This window comes from Procambarus clarkii, chromosome 56 (genome assembly GCF_040958095.1).
Source record: "Procambarus clarkii isolate CNS0578487 chromosome 56, FALCON_Pclarkii_2.0, whole genome shotgun sequence".
Taxonomy (NCBI): domain Eukaryota; kingdom Metazoa; phylum Arthropoda; class Malacostraca; order Decapoda; family Cambaridae; genus Procambarus; species Procambarus clarkii.
The window spans coordinates 14,973,232-14,989,659 of record NC_091205.1 but is presented as its reverse complement, the minus strand read 5'-3'; the positions used below and the strand labels follow the sequence as shown (position 1 = coordinate 14,989,659).

The window sequence follows — 16,428 nt, the reverse complement described above, 5'->3', positions numbered from 1 at the left end:
TCCTCTATCTTCTTCTGTGGTTCTCATGGGGAGGGGGGGGGGGGGAGGGGGGTTGGAGGTTACAGTCAGCTCTGACACTCTTCTTCCTGTGAAATGATTCTCTCGTAAGTTGTTTGCTTCCTCAATAATAACCTCTACGACAGTCGCGTTTCTTTTGACAACATGAAGTGTCACTCCTCCGTTCTTGTGTGATCATGCCACCCTTCTTAGGCCTCCAGTACACCTGGTAACCCCGCCTCGGGCTCCATCCATCACAACAGGCACTCTGCATTAACCTACCATTCTCCTGTCTGTATCTGTTACCAACTTTTCATCAATTTATTTATCCATTAGTGCCGCCTAATTCACAGTTGTATTGCAAGCTTTATAGTAACACTATGGGCGTATTTTCCGGCGTTCAATTTTTAGTGTTTACTAAAAGAATCTCTGGAAAGGTGCGGTAACAATGCCGAGGTGGTGGCACCATGGCACCTTTGGTGGTGTGAAGAGACAGGTGGCACAGCGACACCTGTGGGGGCTCTCACACCGTGCATCTCAACTGATAAACAGCAGAGCATCAGATGTCAATAAGAGCCCTCAGCACACCCCAGCCAGCACTCGCCAAGTGAGTCAGGACTCCACTGAACACGCTACATATTCAGCACATGATCGCACTGACAAATTAGTGACGTCATCTTCATATACCGACGTTTCTTCTAGCACACAGGTAACTAACCAGCTCATTCTCTCTCTCTCTAGTTAGCAATTGTCAAATTTTAGGTGGTTTTGCGTAACTAGACAGCTCGTTCTGTTAATTTGCCACTATGTATAAAATCTAACCTAACCAGAAACGTACAAACCCAATCAACCCACCGAACCTATATCACGCCGATGCATGGAAAACGGATATATGTGAGTTTTTACTTTTCATAGTAGATTGCACATGTAACGTTGATTATCATTACAAAACACAATCTATTGGTTGAAAGAGTAAGGTAGCGTGGGGAGACACCAAGCGTAGTGTAAGGTAGCGTAAGGAGACACCAAGCCTAGGGTAAGGCAGCGTAAGGAGACACCAAGCCTAGTGTAAGGTAGCGTAAGGAGACACCAAGCCTAGTGTAAGGTAGTGTGCCTTACCCAGCCACAGCACGTGAAAGGTGAACTCCATTGATTGTTTACAGTGAGGCGAGCGTGGGACCCGATGCCGCCGACGACGATGTTGTTGGTGGTGGCGATGGTGGTGCTTGACTCTGCTCAAGCCTTCCTCCCCACCAAGCTCAACCACTCCGACCCACAAGTGATCTCTCTCCTCTGTCCCGACGCCATGGTGGGCCTCACCTGGGACCATAAAGTAAGTCTTCCTGCCGTAAAATGTGCAAATTTATGTGTAGCATAATGTGTGCGGGTAAACTTGTGTTCTTAAGAATAACCTCTGTTCCTTGGGTGAGATTTGTGCCTCGTAACTTTGAGTAAAAGTCTTGACCGTCTTAATGTTCTCAGGCCATTACGAGAGAAGCCCTGAGAAGGGAGGTAAGACGGTTCTTCATGGAGAACCCTCCGGTAGAGGACCTCGACGCGTTCTACATCCCTGAGGACGCCTCCCTCACCCAGGTCTTCAGGGCCGTCTACGGTCCCAACTCCTCTCCGACCCGCTTCATCAAGGTAATGATCGCAGACACCTTGGCCTATCCTTACAACCTCCTTATCCACTTCTTACAATCTCCTTATCCTCTCCTTGAATACTGTGGATACATTTACTAATATAATAAGGGTATTATGAAAAAACGTAATTGGAGGTGAATAATTGGGAAAACTGTGCAATAATTTGGCCAAGAAGGCGTGAATTAATTCCAAACACAAATTGAATGCAAAATTCACCATAAAACTCGCATTTGGTTTTGGAATTGCCTTTTATAGCATTAACATTTTCTTAGTAATACAAGGAAAGTATTTACAAATGACAAAGTATACCCAATATTATGATGATGATTGTTTCATAACCGACCAAAACTACGATCAATGAACTAAGCTAAAACAAGAATATGGAGAGTCTAAGTTATTATTTTATAGTAAAAAATAATTCTTGTTCATATTCCGAAATGTTACTTTTTAAATATTGTCATTCTAACAGAATTAAGAGACGATATAAACTATTGTATTATTAATGGATGAATATAAAGTTTATTGGTAAGTAAAAATGATTATTTAAAGTTAAAAGAGGGTAGAAATAGACGATGGCTGAAGATGCCTTAAATGTTTAACTAAGTTTTTTATTTCGCATATTAACAACGTGGCTCCACATTACCGATAACCCCAGTAGCAAATAAGTAACATGTGAAGTAACATGTACGTATTAAGTAACATGTGTGTGTTATTTAACGTGTGTGTGAAGATGTGTAAAAGTATGGTAGCGTGTGTGTATGTGTGTGACTTCAGGCGGTGAACAACATAGCGTGGAGCAACGCCATGACGGAGGCGAGCGGACAGATGAGGTACAACGCTGCCCTCCACATGGACGGAGAGACCATCACCAGGGGCCACTACCTCCTGCAGAGTCGCTACCTCAACCTGGTGGCCGCCATCAACGTCGACCACGACTACTCTTATGGCAGACACCTCCTCGGCACCTCTCTTAACGCCATCCAGGTGAGGATAACCTACTCCTGCAGTAGTCACGTGTACACTCTACTCTCCCAGTCGTGCCAAGGAATGAAAGGGGAGACTGATTTGAATTCACTTGGTATACGATTGTTGCATATAAACTATTAATGATAAAATGAGGAGTTCAAAGAACGGTGCAAAAACTAGAGATGGAATAATGATAATTTTTAAAGTACTTTACCAAATAACTGATGAATAAAGGGAGATAAGGGAAGAGTGTTATTCAAAACTATTAACACAAAGGATAGTAATTATATCGTATATAATTAACCTCCTTCAAAATGTTACTCAAATGTTGCCCAAATGGTCACATTTCATCCACGCTTCGAATGTAGACATTCTCACAGGTACAGAAGGTGTGCAACCATGCTGTCCACTACGCCAGAGGCACCTATACTGCCTCTCAAATCATCACCTTCCACATACTCAAACGTCTTGAAAACACAGCAAAGTAGCCGTAATCACACCCAATTATCCTCCCGCCTGCAGGACTTCTACTCCCAGACGACATGGGTGGAGTTGGGGCGGACGGGAGTGGCCGAGGGGCTTGGCATTCCTGGTATGGACATCGGGGACGTTGCCGGACCGCTAGACGCCGTCTGCAGCGACTGTGGTAACGCTGTAGTAAGTAGGAACCCCTGTGCCGAGGGAGGGAGGGAGGTACTTGCAGCAGAAGGGTGCAGAAAGCTAGCAGGCCTGCAGCAAGGGACTGAGATAACTCGAGATAAGAAGGGGGGACCATTGCAGCAGGAAGGGGGGTGAGGCTCCTGCATGAAACGAGTAGAAAGTATATATTAGACTAATGAGGGTAGTAGTAGAGACGGAAAGAGCTCGAGTAGTGTGTGTAGAAATAGATATAATAGTGCCTCTCATTCTCCTGTTTAGATAGTAGTTTTCGTAACTATGTGCACCATAGTATAAACATTGACGTACGAAGCAATTACATAGTAGAATTTGGTACTATTCACTTTCTAGAGCCCGAAAAAAAAGTAAGCTAAACAATATTAAATATTCCTAGACCTAGTATAACATACTTGTGTACTATATTATGCCTAGGAAGGTTAGGTTAGTTTCTTTGCAATATCAATACAAAACCTTTTGCGGCATGTCCAAATTCAATATTACAGATTTCTGATTTATAGTTACGCTGTACGTCGGTATATATACTATGGTACATATCGTTACTACAAGTACTACCATAACAGGAAGATGGGCTGAATAGTAAAGTAAGTTGTAGAATACATAGGCACTAGAGTAACGTAGCAGTATACAGCGCTAGACCAATGTTGGTAGTGAAGGTAGTAGGTGCTTCATCAGTTCATTGGTGGCTTGTTATAAATACTATTCACAGTAAGAACATCTGCACTGGAGCACAAACTAACGTGAGAAAGCTAGCATTGTGTTCAAGCAGGCCAGTGTGCCAGCCAGGCGGCAAGCAGGCAGGCAGGCAAGCGAGCCAGCAGTTAGGCAGGCAGGCAAGCCAGCCAGCAGGCAGGTAAGCGAGCCAGCCAGCCGGCAGGCAGGTAAGCGAGCCAGCCAGCCGGCAGGCAGGCAAGCGAGCCAGCCAGCAGGCAGGCAAGCCAGCCAGCAAGAAAGCAGGCAATAGTGGAGATAAACAAGGTTGCAGACTACACATCTGCCAAACAGTAAAGAGGGCATATTTGCAGGGAGAGTGTCGCGACAACGTGGTCCCGGGCAGCCCCCTGAGCAGCGGCTACTTCGAGTACAGTGTCCCTGCAGCGCTGAGCTACATCGTCCACAAGCCCACCAACATCACTGGTAGGTGGTGACTTATGATGGCGGTGGTGTTGAGTGACTGGCGTTAGTATCTGTAGTGAGCGATTGTTATTTGCTGGTAGTTGCTTGTGGCGACGGGTGTAGATGTTTTGGTAGCTGGCTGTCGGAGGTGGTTGGGGGACGTTGTAAGAATAGTCGAGGAAGGAAGATAAGATAATGTATGTAATAATGATTAAAACTGATTTTAAAGATATTAAAGACTGACAAAGTTGCACCTGTTCATTCCCACTCGACGTCACCACCGGGAGCCAGGTCCACCAACCACACTGTTTGTGGGTTATGGCTAGAACCGGTTTGACTGGTTTGTGACGCTGCCGTTGTGCGTCTTTGTTCTGGAATGAGTAGTTGAGGTGAAACTGAGAGGCGAGAGTGAATGGTTATTATCCCGAGGTTTTTGGTGTCGTGTTAACAAGTAGCAAGTGTAGATGGTTGTAAGTAGTAGTGTTGTTTATGGTGCTGGTAGCAGAAGTTGTGTAATAGTATTAGTAACAGTAAGAGGACTCGGTAATGGTAATAGTGGTGGTATTAGACATTGTAATCGTCGTTGTGGCTGAAGAAATTGGCAAAAGTAATTGCTTTAACACAAATATTAGTATTAGTTTGATGAATTAAAAGTTAGTGAGAAAGTTGACTAATTTGTAACACTCAAAAGGCCAAAGTGTTGAGGAGAGGTCAGGTGTTAGAGTAACGCTGCGTGCCTTCGTCAGGCAAGTGCAGTCATGGAGGCTCTGTGGATGACTCGGCCACGAAGCAAGCCATCGGAGGCATCAACAAGGAGTCGTCCTCGCCCTGCTTCTCCCCACATCATTACCTCCACCAGCAGGCTGTGGACCTCGCCATAAAGGTCGGTCACCACTCTCCAACATCCTCCTTCATTCCAATACCAACTTGGTGCTGAGTATATATGACTTTCGTGGTTTATTTCCCTTCCTTTTCCAAGCTTCACAAAACCACCAACACACACACTGGTTTCGTAAGTTCCTCAGACCCGTCACCAGCCCCATAAAGGTCTCTGGCTCGAGCGCTCACTCGTTCTCCTTTTAATAATATTGACATTTGTTCTCCACGTCTTTTTCCCTTACCTGCAGGCAAGTCAATACTACTTGGGTTACCTGCGCAATGCCGTCGGCGACGACCAGTTCCGGCGCCTGCTGGACCTCTACCAGAACTCGGCCCTATCAATCGTCATTGATACCACAGGCTCCATGGCGTTCGAGATTTCTGCCGTGAAGACGGAAGCTCAACTTATAGTGGAGAGAACTGACCCCGAGCTCTACATCCTCGTGCCCTACAATGACCCCTGTGAGTATGGTGACCCGAGTGTGTCCAGACTCGTCTCTATTTCTAACATTAAATGTATTCTTGTTACAAAATTCTCATTTGTAACTCCAACATGAGCTAAGCGCTGACGTTCCTGGTGCCCGTGTCTCTTGTCTTGCAGCATATGGCCCGGTTACACTGACTGCGGACCCGGACGAATTCCTTGACGAATTGAAACTGTTGGATGCGTTTGGTGGGTGTTGCTGCGTGGAGGAGAAGTTCTGGCACGGGCTGCGGCTGGCTCTGGACAACACCCCGGACTACTCTAATATCTACTGCTTCACCGATGCTGGAGCCAATGACGCAGAGCTTATGGACGGAGTTATTGCCTTAGCCACATCTAAGCACTGCAAGGTAACATCACCACATCGGTAAGGGGTCTGGGACGCTACTTGGTAAGGGTCCGTGGTAAGGGTCTGGGACGCTACTTGGTAAGGGTCCGTGGTAAGGGATCTGGGACGCTACTTGGCAAGGGTCTGGGACGCTACTGGTAAGGGTACGGGACGCTACTTGGTAAGGGTCCGTGGTAAGGGGTCTGGGACGCTACTTGTTAAGGGTTTGGGACGCTACTTGTTAAGGGTTTGGGACGCTACTTGTTAAGGGTTTGGGACGCTACTTGGTAAGGGTCTGGGACGCTACTTGGTAAGGGTCCGTGGCAAGAGTCTGGGACGCTACTTGGCAAGGGTCTGGGACGCTACTTGGCAAGGGTCCGTGGTAAGGGGTCTGGGACGCTACTTGGTAAGGGTCCGGGACGCTACTTGGTAAGGGTCTGGGACGCTACTTGGTAAGGGTCCGTGGTAAGGGTCTGGGACGTTACTTGGTAAGGGTTTGGGACGCTACTTGGTAAGGGTCCGTGGTAAGGGTCTGGAACGCTACTTGGTAAGGGTTTGGGACGCTACATAAGGGTCTTTGACGCTACTTGGTAAGGGTCTGTGACGCTACTTGGTAAGGGTCTGTGACGCTACTTGGCAAGGGTTTGGGACGCTACTTGGTAAGGGTCTGGGACGCTACTTGGTAAGGGTCCGTGGTAAGGGATCTGGGATGCTACTTGGTAAGGGTTTGGGACGCTACTTGGTAAGGGTCCGTGGTATGGGGTCTGGGACGCTACTTGGGAAGGGTACGGGACGCTGCTTGGTAAGGGTCTGGGACGCTACTTGATAAGGGTCTGGGACGCTACTTGGTAAGGGTCCGTGGTAAGGGTGTGGGACGCTACTTGGTAAGGGTCTGGGACGCTACTTGGTAAGGGTCTGGGACGCTACTTGGTAAGGGTACGGGACGCTACTTGGTAAGGGTACGGGACGCTACTTGGTAAGGGTACGGGACGCTACTTGGTAAGGGTCCGTGGTAAGGGGTCTGGGACGCTACTTGGTAAGGGTCTGGGACGCTACCTGGTAAGGGTCTGGGACGCTACTTGATAAGGGTTTGGGTCGCTACTTGGTAAGGGTTTGGGACGCTACATAAGGGTCTGGGACGCTACTTGGTAAGGGTCTAGGACGCTACTTGGTAAGGGTCTGGGACGCTACTTGGTTAGGGTCTGGGACGCTACTTGGTAAGGGTCTGGGACGCTACTTGGTAAGGGTCTGGGACGCTACTTGGTAAGGGTTTGGGACGCTACTTGGTAAGGGTTTGGGACGCTACTTGGTAAGGGTTTGGGACGCTACTTGGTAAGGGTCTGGGACGCTACTTGGTAAGGGTCTGGGACGCTGCTTGGTAAGGGTCTGGGACGCTACTTGGTAAGGGTCTGGGACGCTACTTGGTAAGGGTCTGGGACGCTACTTGGTAAGGGTCTGGGACGCTACTTGGTAAGGGTACGGGACGCTACTTGGTAAGGTTACGGGACGCTACTTGGTAAGGGTCCGTGGTAAGGGTCTGGGACGCAACTTGGTAAGGGTCTGGGACGCTACTTGGTAAGGGTCCTTGGTAAGGGTCTGGGACGCTACTTGGTAAGGGTCCGTGGTAAGGGGTCTGGGACGCTACCTGGTAAGGGTCTGGGACGCTACTTGATAAGGGTTTGGGTCGCTACTTGGTAAGGGTTTGGGACGCTACATAAGGGTCTGGGACGCTACTTGGTAAGGGTCTAGGACGCTACTTGGTAAGGGTCTGGGACGCTACTTGGTTAGGGTCTGGGACGCTACTTGGTAAGGGTCCGTGGTAAGGGGTCTGGGACGCTACTTGGTAAGGGTCTGGGACGCTACTTGGTAAGGGTCTGGGACGCTACTTGGTAAGGGTCTGGGACGCTACTTGGTAAGGGTCTGGGACGCTGCTTGGTAAGGGTCTGGGACGCTACATGGTAAGGGTCTGGGACGCTACTTGGTAAGGGTCTGGGACGCTACTTGGTAAGGGTACGGGACGCTACTTGGTAAGGGTCCGCGGTAAGGGTACGGGACGCTACTTGGTAAGGGTACGGGACGCTACTTGGTAAGGGTACGGGACGCTACTTGATAAGGGTTTGGGACGCTACTTGGTAAGGGTTTGGGACGCTACATAAGGGTCTGGGACGCTACTTGATTAGGGTCTGGGACGCTACTTGATTAGGGTCTGGGACGCTACTTGGTAAGGGTACGGGACGCTACTGGGTAAGGGTACGGGACGCTACTTGGTAAGGGTTTGGGACGCTACTTGATAAGGGTCTGGGACGCTACTTGGTAAGGGTCTGGGACGCTACTTGGTAAGGGTCTGGGACGCTACTTGGTAAGGGTACGGGACGCTACTTGGTAAGGGTCCGTGGTAAGGGTCTGGGACGCTACTTGGTAAGGGTACGGGACGCTACTTGGTAAGGGTTTGGGACGCTACATAAGGGTCTGGGACGCTACTTGGTAAGGGTCTGGGACGCTACTTGGTAAGGGTTTGGGACGCTACTTGGTAAGGGTTTGGGACGCTACTTGGTAAGGGTTTGGGACGCTACTTGGTAAGGGTCTGGGACGCTACTTGGTAAGGGTCTGGGACGCTACTTGGTAAGGGTCTGGGACGCTACTGGGTAAGGGTCTGGGACGCTACTTGGTAAGGGTACGGGACGCTACTTGGTAAGGGTCCGTGGTAAGGGTCTGGGACGCTACTTGGTAAGGGTCCGTGGTAAGGGTCTGGGACGCTACTTGGCAAGGGTCCGTGGTAAGGGTCTGGGACGCTACTTGGTAAGGGTCTGGGACGCTACTTGGTAAGGGTACGGGACGCTACTTGGTAAGGGTCTGGGACGCTACTTGGTAAGGGTCTGGGACGCTACTTGGTAAGGGTCTGGGACGCTACTTGGTAAGGGTCTGGGACGCTACTTGGTAAGGGTCTGGGACGCTACTTGGCAAGGGTCTGGGACGCTACTTGGTAAGGGTACGGGACGCTACTTGGTAAGGGTCTGGGACGCTACTTGGTAAGGGTCTGGGACGCTACTTGGTAAGGGTACGGGACGCTACTTGGTAAGGGGTCTGGGACGCTACTTGGTAAGGGTCTGGGACGCTACTTGGTAAGGGTACGGGACGCTACTTGGTAAGGGGTCTGGGACGCTACTTGGTAAGGGTCCGTGGTAAGGGTCTGGGACGCTACTTGGTAAGGGTCTGGGACGCTACTTGGCAAGGGTCTGGGACGCTACTTGGTAAGGGTACGGGACACTACTTGGTAAGGGTTTGGGACGCTACTTGATAAGGGTTTCGGACGCTACTTGGCAAGGGTCTGGGACGCTACTTGGTAAGGGTCTGGGACGCTACTTGGTAAGGGTCTGGGACGCTACTTGGTAAGGGTCTGGGACGCTACTTGGTAAGGGTCTGGGACGCTACTTGGTAAGGGTACGGGACGCTACTTGGCAAGGGTCTGGGACGCTACTTGGTAAGGGTACGGGACGCTACTTGGCAAGGGTCTGGGACGCTACTTGGTAAGGGTACGGGACGCTACTTGGTAAGGGTTTGGGACGCTACTTGGTAAGGGTCTGGGACGCTACTTGGTAAGGGTCCGTGGCAAGAGTCTGGGACGCTACTTGGCAAGGGTCTGGGACGCTACTTGGCAAGGGTCCGTGGTAAGGGGTCTGGGACGCTACTTGGTAAGGGTCCGGGACGCTACTTGGTAAGGGTCTGGGACGCTACTTGGTAAGGGTCCGTGGTAAGGGTCTGGGACGTTACTTGGTAAGGGTTTGGGACGCTACTTGGTAAGGGTCCGTGGTAAGGGTCTGGAACGCTACTTGGTAAGGGTTTGGGACGCTACATAAGGGTCTTTGACGCTACTTGGTAAGGGTCTGTGACGCTACTTGGTAAGGGTCTGTGACGCTACTTGGCAAGGGTTTGGGACGCTACTTGGTAAGGGTCTGGGACGCTACTTGGTAAGGGTCCGTGGTAAGGGATCTGGGACGCTACTTGGTAAGGGTTTGGGACGCTACTTGGTAAGGGTCCGTGGTATGGGGTCTGGGACGCTACTTGGGAAGGGTACGGGACGCTGCTTGGTAAGGGACTGGGACGCTACTTGATAAGGGTCTGGGACGCTACTTGGTAAGGGTCCGTGGTAAGGGTGTGGGACGCTACTTGGTAAGGGTCTGGGACGCTACTTGGTAAGGGTACGGGACGCTACTTGGTAAGGGTACGGGACGCTACTTGGTAAGGGTACGGGACGCTACTTGGTAAGGGTCCGTGGTAAGGGGTCTGGGACGCTACTTGGTAAGGGTCTGGGACGCTACCTGGTAAGGGTCTGGGACGCTACTTGATAAGGGTTTGGGTCGCTACTTGGTAAGGGTTTGGGACGCTACATAAGGGTCTGGGACGCTACTTGGTAAGGGTCTAGGACGCTACTTGGTAAGGGTCTGGGACGCTACTTGGTTAGGGTCTGGGACGCTACTTGGTAAGGGTCTGGGACGCTACTTGGTAAGGGTCTGGGACGCTACTTGGTAAGGGTCTGGGACGCTGCTTGGTAAGGGTCTGGGACGCTACTTGGTAAGGGTTTGGGACGCTACTTGGTAAGGGTTTGGGACGCTACTTGGTAAGGGTCTGGGACGCTACTTGGTAAGGGTCTGGGACGCTGCTTGGTAAGGGTCTGGGACGCTGCTTGGTAAGGGTCTGGGACGCTACATGGTAAGGGTCTGGGACGCTACTTGGTAAGGGTCTGGGACGCTACTTGGTAAGGGTCTGGGACGCTACTTGGTAAGGGTACGGGACGCTACTTGGTAAGGTTACGGGACGCTACTTGGTAAGGGTCCGTGGTAAGGGTCTGGGACGCTACTTGGTAAGGGTCCGTGGTAAGGGGTCTGGGACGCTACCTGGTAAGGGTCTGGGACGCTACTTGATAAGGGTTTGGGTCGCTACTTGGTAAGGGTTTGGGACGCTACATAAGGGTCTGGGACGCTACTTGGTAAGGGTCTAGGACGCTACTTGGTAAGGGTCTGGGACGCTACTTGGTTAGGGTCTGGGACGCTACTTGGTAAGGGTCCGTGGTAAGGGGTCTGGGACGCTACTTGGTAAGGGTCTGGGACGCTACTTGGTAAGGGTCTGGGACGCTACTTGGTAAGGGTCTGGGACGCTGCTTGGTAAGGGTCTGGGACGCTACATGGTAAGGGTCTGGGACGCTACTTGGTAAGGGTCTGGGACGCTACTTGGTAAGGGTACGGGACGCTACTTGGTAAGGGTCCGTGGTAAGGGTCTGGGACGCTACTTGGTAAGGGTACGGGACGCTACTTGGTAAGGGTACGGGACGCTACTTGATAAGGGTTTGGGACGCTACTTGGTAAGGGTTTGGGACGCTACATAAGGGTCTGGGACGCTACTTGATTAGGGTCTGGGACGCTACTTGATTAGGGTCTGGGACGCTACTTGATTAGGGTCTGGGACGCTACTTGGTAAGGGTACGGGACGCTACTGGGTAAGGGTACGGGACGCTACTTGGTAAGGGTTTGGGACGCTACTTGATAAGGGTCTGGGACGCTACTTGGTAAGGGTCTGGGACGCTACTTGGTAAGGGTCTGGGACGCTACTTGGTAAGGGTACGGGACGCTACTTGGTAAGGGTCCGTGGTAAGGGTCTGGGACGCTACTTGGTAAGGGTACGGGACGCTACTTGGTAAGGGTCTGGGACGCTACTTGGTAAGGGTCCGTGGTAAGGGTCTGGGACGCTACTTGGTAAGGGTCTGGGACGCTACTTGGTAAGGGTTTGGGACGCTACTTGGTAAGGGTTTGGGACGCTACTTGGTAAGGGTCTGGGACGCTACTTGGTAAGGGTCTGGGACGCTACTTGGTAAGGGTCTGGGACGCTACTTGGTAAGGGTCTGGGACGCTACTGGGTAAGGGTCTGGGACGCTACTTGGTAAGGGTACGGGACGCTACTTGGTAAGGGTCCGTGGTAAGGGTCTGGGACGCTACTTGGTAAGGGTCCGTGGTAAGGGTCTGGGACGCTACTTGGCAAGGGTCCGTGGTAAGGGTCTGGGACGCTACTTGGTAAGGGTCTGGGACGCTACTTGGTAAGGGTCTGGGACGCTACTTGGTAAGGGTCTGGGACGCTACTTGGTAAGGGTCTGGGACGCTACTTGGTAAGGGTCTGGGACGCTACTTGGTAAGGGTCTGGGACGCTACTTGGCAAGGGTCTGGGACGCTACTTGGTAAGGGTACGGGACGCTACTTGGTAAGGGTCTGGGACGCTACTTGGTAAGGGTCTGGGACGCTACTTGGTACGGGACGCTACTTGGTAAGGGGTCTGGGACGCTACTTGGTAAGGGTCTGGGACGCTACTTGGTAAGGGTACGGGACGCTACTTGGTAAGGGGTCTGGGACGCTACTTGGTAAGGGTCCGTGGTAAGGGTCTGGGACGCTACTTGGTAAGGGTCTGGGACGCTACTTGGTAAGGGTCTGGGACGCTACTTGGCAAGGGTCTGGGACGCTACTTGGTAAGGGTACGGGACACTACTTGGTAAGGGTTTGGGACGCTACTTGATAAGGGTTTCGGACGCTACTTGGCAAGGGTCTGGGACGCTACTTGGTAAGGGTCTGGGACGCTACTTGGTAAGGGTCTGGGACGCTACTTGGTAAGGGTCTGGGACGCTACTTGGTAAGGGTCTGGGACGCTACTTGGTAAGGGTCTGGGACGCTACTTGGTAAGGGTACGGGACGCTACTTGGTAAGGGTTTGGGACGCTACTTGGTAAGGGTCCGTGGTAAGGGTCTGGGACGCTACTTGGTAAGGGTCTGGGACGCTACTTGGTAAGGGTCCGTGGTAAGGGTCTGGAACGCTACTTGGTAAGGGTCTGGGACGGTACTTGGTAAGGGTCCGTGGTAAGGGGTCTGGGACGCTACTTGGTAGGGGTCTGGGACGCTACTTGGTAAGGGTCTGGGACGCTGCTTGGTAAGGGTCTGGGACGCTACTTGGTAAGGGTCTGGGACGCTACTTGGTAAGGGTCTGGGACGCTACTTGGTAAGGGTTTGGGACGCTACTTGGTAAGGGTCCGTGGTAAGGGGTCTGGGACGCTACTTGGTAAGGGTCCGTGGTAAGGGGTCTGGGACGCTACTTGGTAAGGGTCCGTGGTAAGGGGTCTGGGACGCTACTTGGTAAGGGTCCGTGGTAAGGGGTCTGGGACGCTACTTGGTAAGGTTCCGGGACGCTTCATGGTAAGGGTCCGTGGTAAGGGTCTAGGACGCTACTTGGTAAGGGTCTGGGACGCTACATGGTAAGGGTCCGTGGTAAGGGGTCTAGGACGCTACTTGGTAAGGGTCCGGGACGCTACTTGGTAAGGGTCTGGGACGGTACTTGGTAAGGGTCCGTGGTAAGGGGTCTGGGACGCTACTTGGTAAGGGTCCGGGACGCTACTTGGTAAGGGTCTGGGACGCTACTTGGTAAGGGTCTGGGACGCTACTTGGTAAGGGTACGTGGTAAGGGTCTGGGACGTACTTGGTAAGGGTCTGGGACGCTACTTGGTAAGGGTACGTGGTAAGGGTCTGGGACGCTACTTGGTAAGGGTCTGGGACGCTACTTGGTAAGGGTACGTGGTAAGGGTCTGTGACGCTACTTGGTAAGGGTACGTGGTAAGGGTCTGGGACGCTACTTGGTAAGGGTACGTGGTAAGGGTCTGGGACGCTACTTGGTAAGGGTACGTGGTAAGGGTCTGGGACGCTACTTGGTAAGGGTACGTGGTAAGGGTCTGTGACGCTACTTGGTAAGGGTACGTGGTAAGGGTCTGGGACGCTACTTGGTAAGGGTACGTGGTAAGGGTCTGGGACGCTACTTGGTAAGGGTACGTGGTAAGGGTCTGGGACGCTACTTGGTAAGGGTACGTGGTAAGGGTCTGGGACGCTACTTGGTAAGGGTCCGTGGTAAGGGTCTGGGACGCTACTTGGTAAGGGTACGTGGTAAGGGTCTGGGACGCTACTTGGTAAGGGTCCGTGGTAAGGGTCTGGGACGCTACTTGGTAAGGGTACGTGGTAAGGGCCTGGGACGCTACTTGGTAAGGGTCCGGGACGCTACTTGGTAAGGGTCCGGGACGCTACTTGGTAAGGGTCCGGGACGCTACTTGGTAAGGGTCCGGGACGCTACTTGGTAAGGGGTCTGGGACGCTACTTGGTAAGGGTCTGGGACGCTACTTGGTAAGGGTCCGGGACGCTACTTGGTAAGGGTCTGGGACCCTACTTGGTAAGGGTCCGGGACGCTACTTGGTAAGGGTCCGGGACGCTACTTGGTAAGGGTCCGGGACGCTACTTGGTAAGGGTCTGGGACGCTACTTGGTAAGGGTCTGGGACGCTACTTGGTAAGGGTCCGGGACGCTACTTGGTAAGGGTCCGGGACGCTACTTGGTAAGGGTTTGGGACGCTACTTGGTAAGGGTCTGGGACGCTACTTGGTAAGGGTACGTGGTAAGGGTCTGGGACGCTACTTGGTAAGGGTCCGGGACGGATTGAAGCAAAGTCAATTTCATCATATTTCTTGTTGGGTTATTTATCTCCAACATTCTTGTGACTTACTCTACATTATACAAATGTGAGGCCTGGAGGGTTGCCGCGTTTACCCGAATTTACCCGAGAGTCGCCAACACTAGTAGCCTAGACGAGGATAGGAAGCCAGCGGCTTGTCGAAATCCCCCCCCCCCCTTCTTGGCTTGATAATCTTTTCTAGTTGGATTTTGAAATTGAACAGTCTTTTGGCATTTACGGCTTCGGCGAGTAGGCGGTTCCATGGATTTATAACCCTGTGAGTGAAAAAGCATCTCCTGTCCTCAGGCCTACATTGTGGCTTGTCTAGCTTGAAACGCTTGCTCCTTGTTTTTTTACCGTTACATTTGACCTTCAGATAAAATTTTCCTGATAAACATCCACCAAATTGTTTAGTGTTTTAAGTTTTGATGAGATCCTGGTATCATGCCTGGTTTGCAGTGTTAACCCTGTGGCCCTCGACCGTTCTTGGTGCGAGAGATAAAGAACTTATGAGTCCACATAACAATATAATCCTTGACATGTTCCGAAAGTGACTTAAACCCTTGACTGACTCCCCAGATAACCATTATATACAGCTACAATAACGGATCGAGAGCAGAGGAAGGGTCGCTGGGCTCCTGCAACGGGGACTACGTCTTCTCGGAGGTGGCGGAGTACGAGTACCTGGCAGCCATCACCGGAGGGGCCTTTATCGAGATCAACAAGTTCGACGTGGACGAAATTTTGGGGATTATGCAGGATGGCGTTGAGGAAAGTCAGGTGAGAAGCGAGGATGGAAGAGACAAAGTTCATGGTAAAATAGAGAGAGAGCGAGGGAGGGAGGTAAAATACGGGGAGAGACAGACAGACAGAGAAGTGTATCAAGCAAGATGAGTAGAGAGAGAAGATATGTCAAGACAGATGCGTTGAGAGATGCAAAGATAGATTTTCAATGACAGATAGAAATACAGAAATGTACAAGTCTCCACAGATGAAGAAGAAATGTTAAGGTATTCAAATGTGGACATAAACTAGGATGGTGAATACAATCTGCTGGGAAGATTGTAGAGTAGTTATTACTAGGGGCGCATCCATTACCCATCACCAGGGTAATGGTTTACCCTGCATATGTATAAAAGTCTTGTATATATAAGTAACTTGTGTATATATAAAAAAAAAATACTGTAATACCCTTATTTTCTGGCGTGGACAGGCGAGTCTGAGCATGCGCAGCAGCGTACGGGGGCTGCAGGTGGTTCCCTTCCCTGTCGACGACTCCGTCAGTAACTTCACTGTCACAATCTCAGGCGACGTCACCGTTGCCGTGCTCTCACATACGTCTGGTGAGTGGGTGGTGTTCTATGTTCCGGAATAAATCAATATATAAATAAATAAATATTTGGTTCTCGTGTTTTCCTGGCGAACCTGCATTGATCGATGTTATATTCAGCAGGTTGGCAGAGTGGTTATCGTTCTGTAATCCAAGGGCTCTATTCCTTGTTAGATTCCTAATGATGGAAAATGTTCTATTTTTTGAAGATAAAGTAAAGCTCCGGTGGCTTGCGGACCGGAGTATGGTCCCAGCCACCCGAAGAAATGATGCTACTGTATTTCAAGTTCATAAATTATTTGAAAGATGTTTCACACAGGAGTAACTTTTGACCTGACCAACGAGGAGGAGCTGGAGGCCACTACTGGGGTTCACGTGGTCTCTCACACAAACGAACTTAAATCCATTACGTTTTCCAACCAGTCCATCGGCCAGTGGACTCTGGAGGTAAGCCATTTTTAGGCGATGAGCTAAAATATGTATAGC

General features: G+C 51.1%; 1 protein-coding gene across 1 annotated transcript in view; it reads left to right on the top strand.

Annotated features, from left to right (window-relative positions):
• Positions 1–539: 539 nt before the first annotated feature.
• LOC138353086 (uncharacterized) overlaps positions 540–16,428 on the top strand; it is a 35,679-nt gene continuing 19,790 nt past the window's right edge. Inside the window, exons 1-12 of the mRNA XM_069305746.1 lie at positions 540–706; positions 1,161–1,330; positions 1,480–1,641; positions 2,416–2,625; positions 3,130–3,264; positions 4,308–4,419; positions 5,145–5,281; positions 5,526–5,739; positions 5,879–6,111; positions 15,192–15,392; positions 15,826–15,955; positions 16,262–16,389. Of these exons, the coding sequence (XP_069161847.1) occupies positions 1,181–1,330; positions 1,480–1,641; positions 2,416–2,625; positions 3,130–3,264; positions 4,308–4,419; positions 5,145–5,281; positions 5,526–5,739; positions 5,879–6,111; positions 15,192–15,392; positions 15,826–15,955; positions 16,262–16,389 (1,812 nt within the window). The 5' untranslated portion in view covers positions 540–706; positions 1,161–1,180. The remainder of the gene's footprint in view (positions 707–1,160; positions 1,331–1,479; positions 1,642–2,415; positions 2,626–3,129; positions 3,265–4,307; positions 4,420–5,144; positions 5,282–5,525; positions 5,740–5,878; positions 6,112–15,191; positions 15,393–15,825; positions 15,956–16,261; positions 16,390–16,428) is intronic.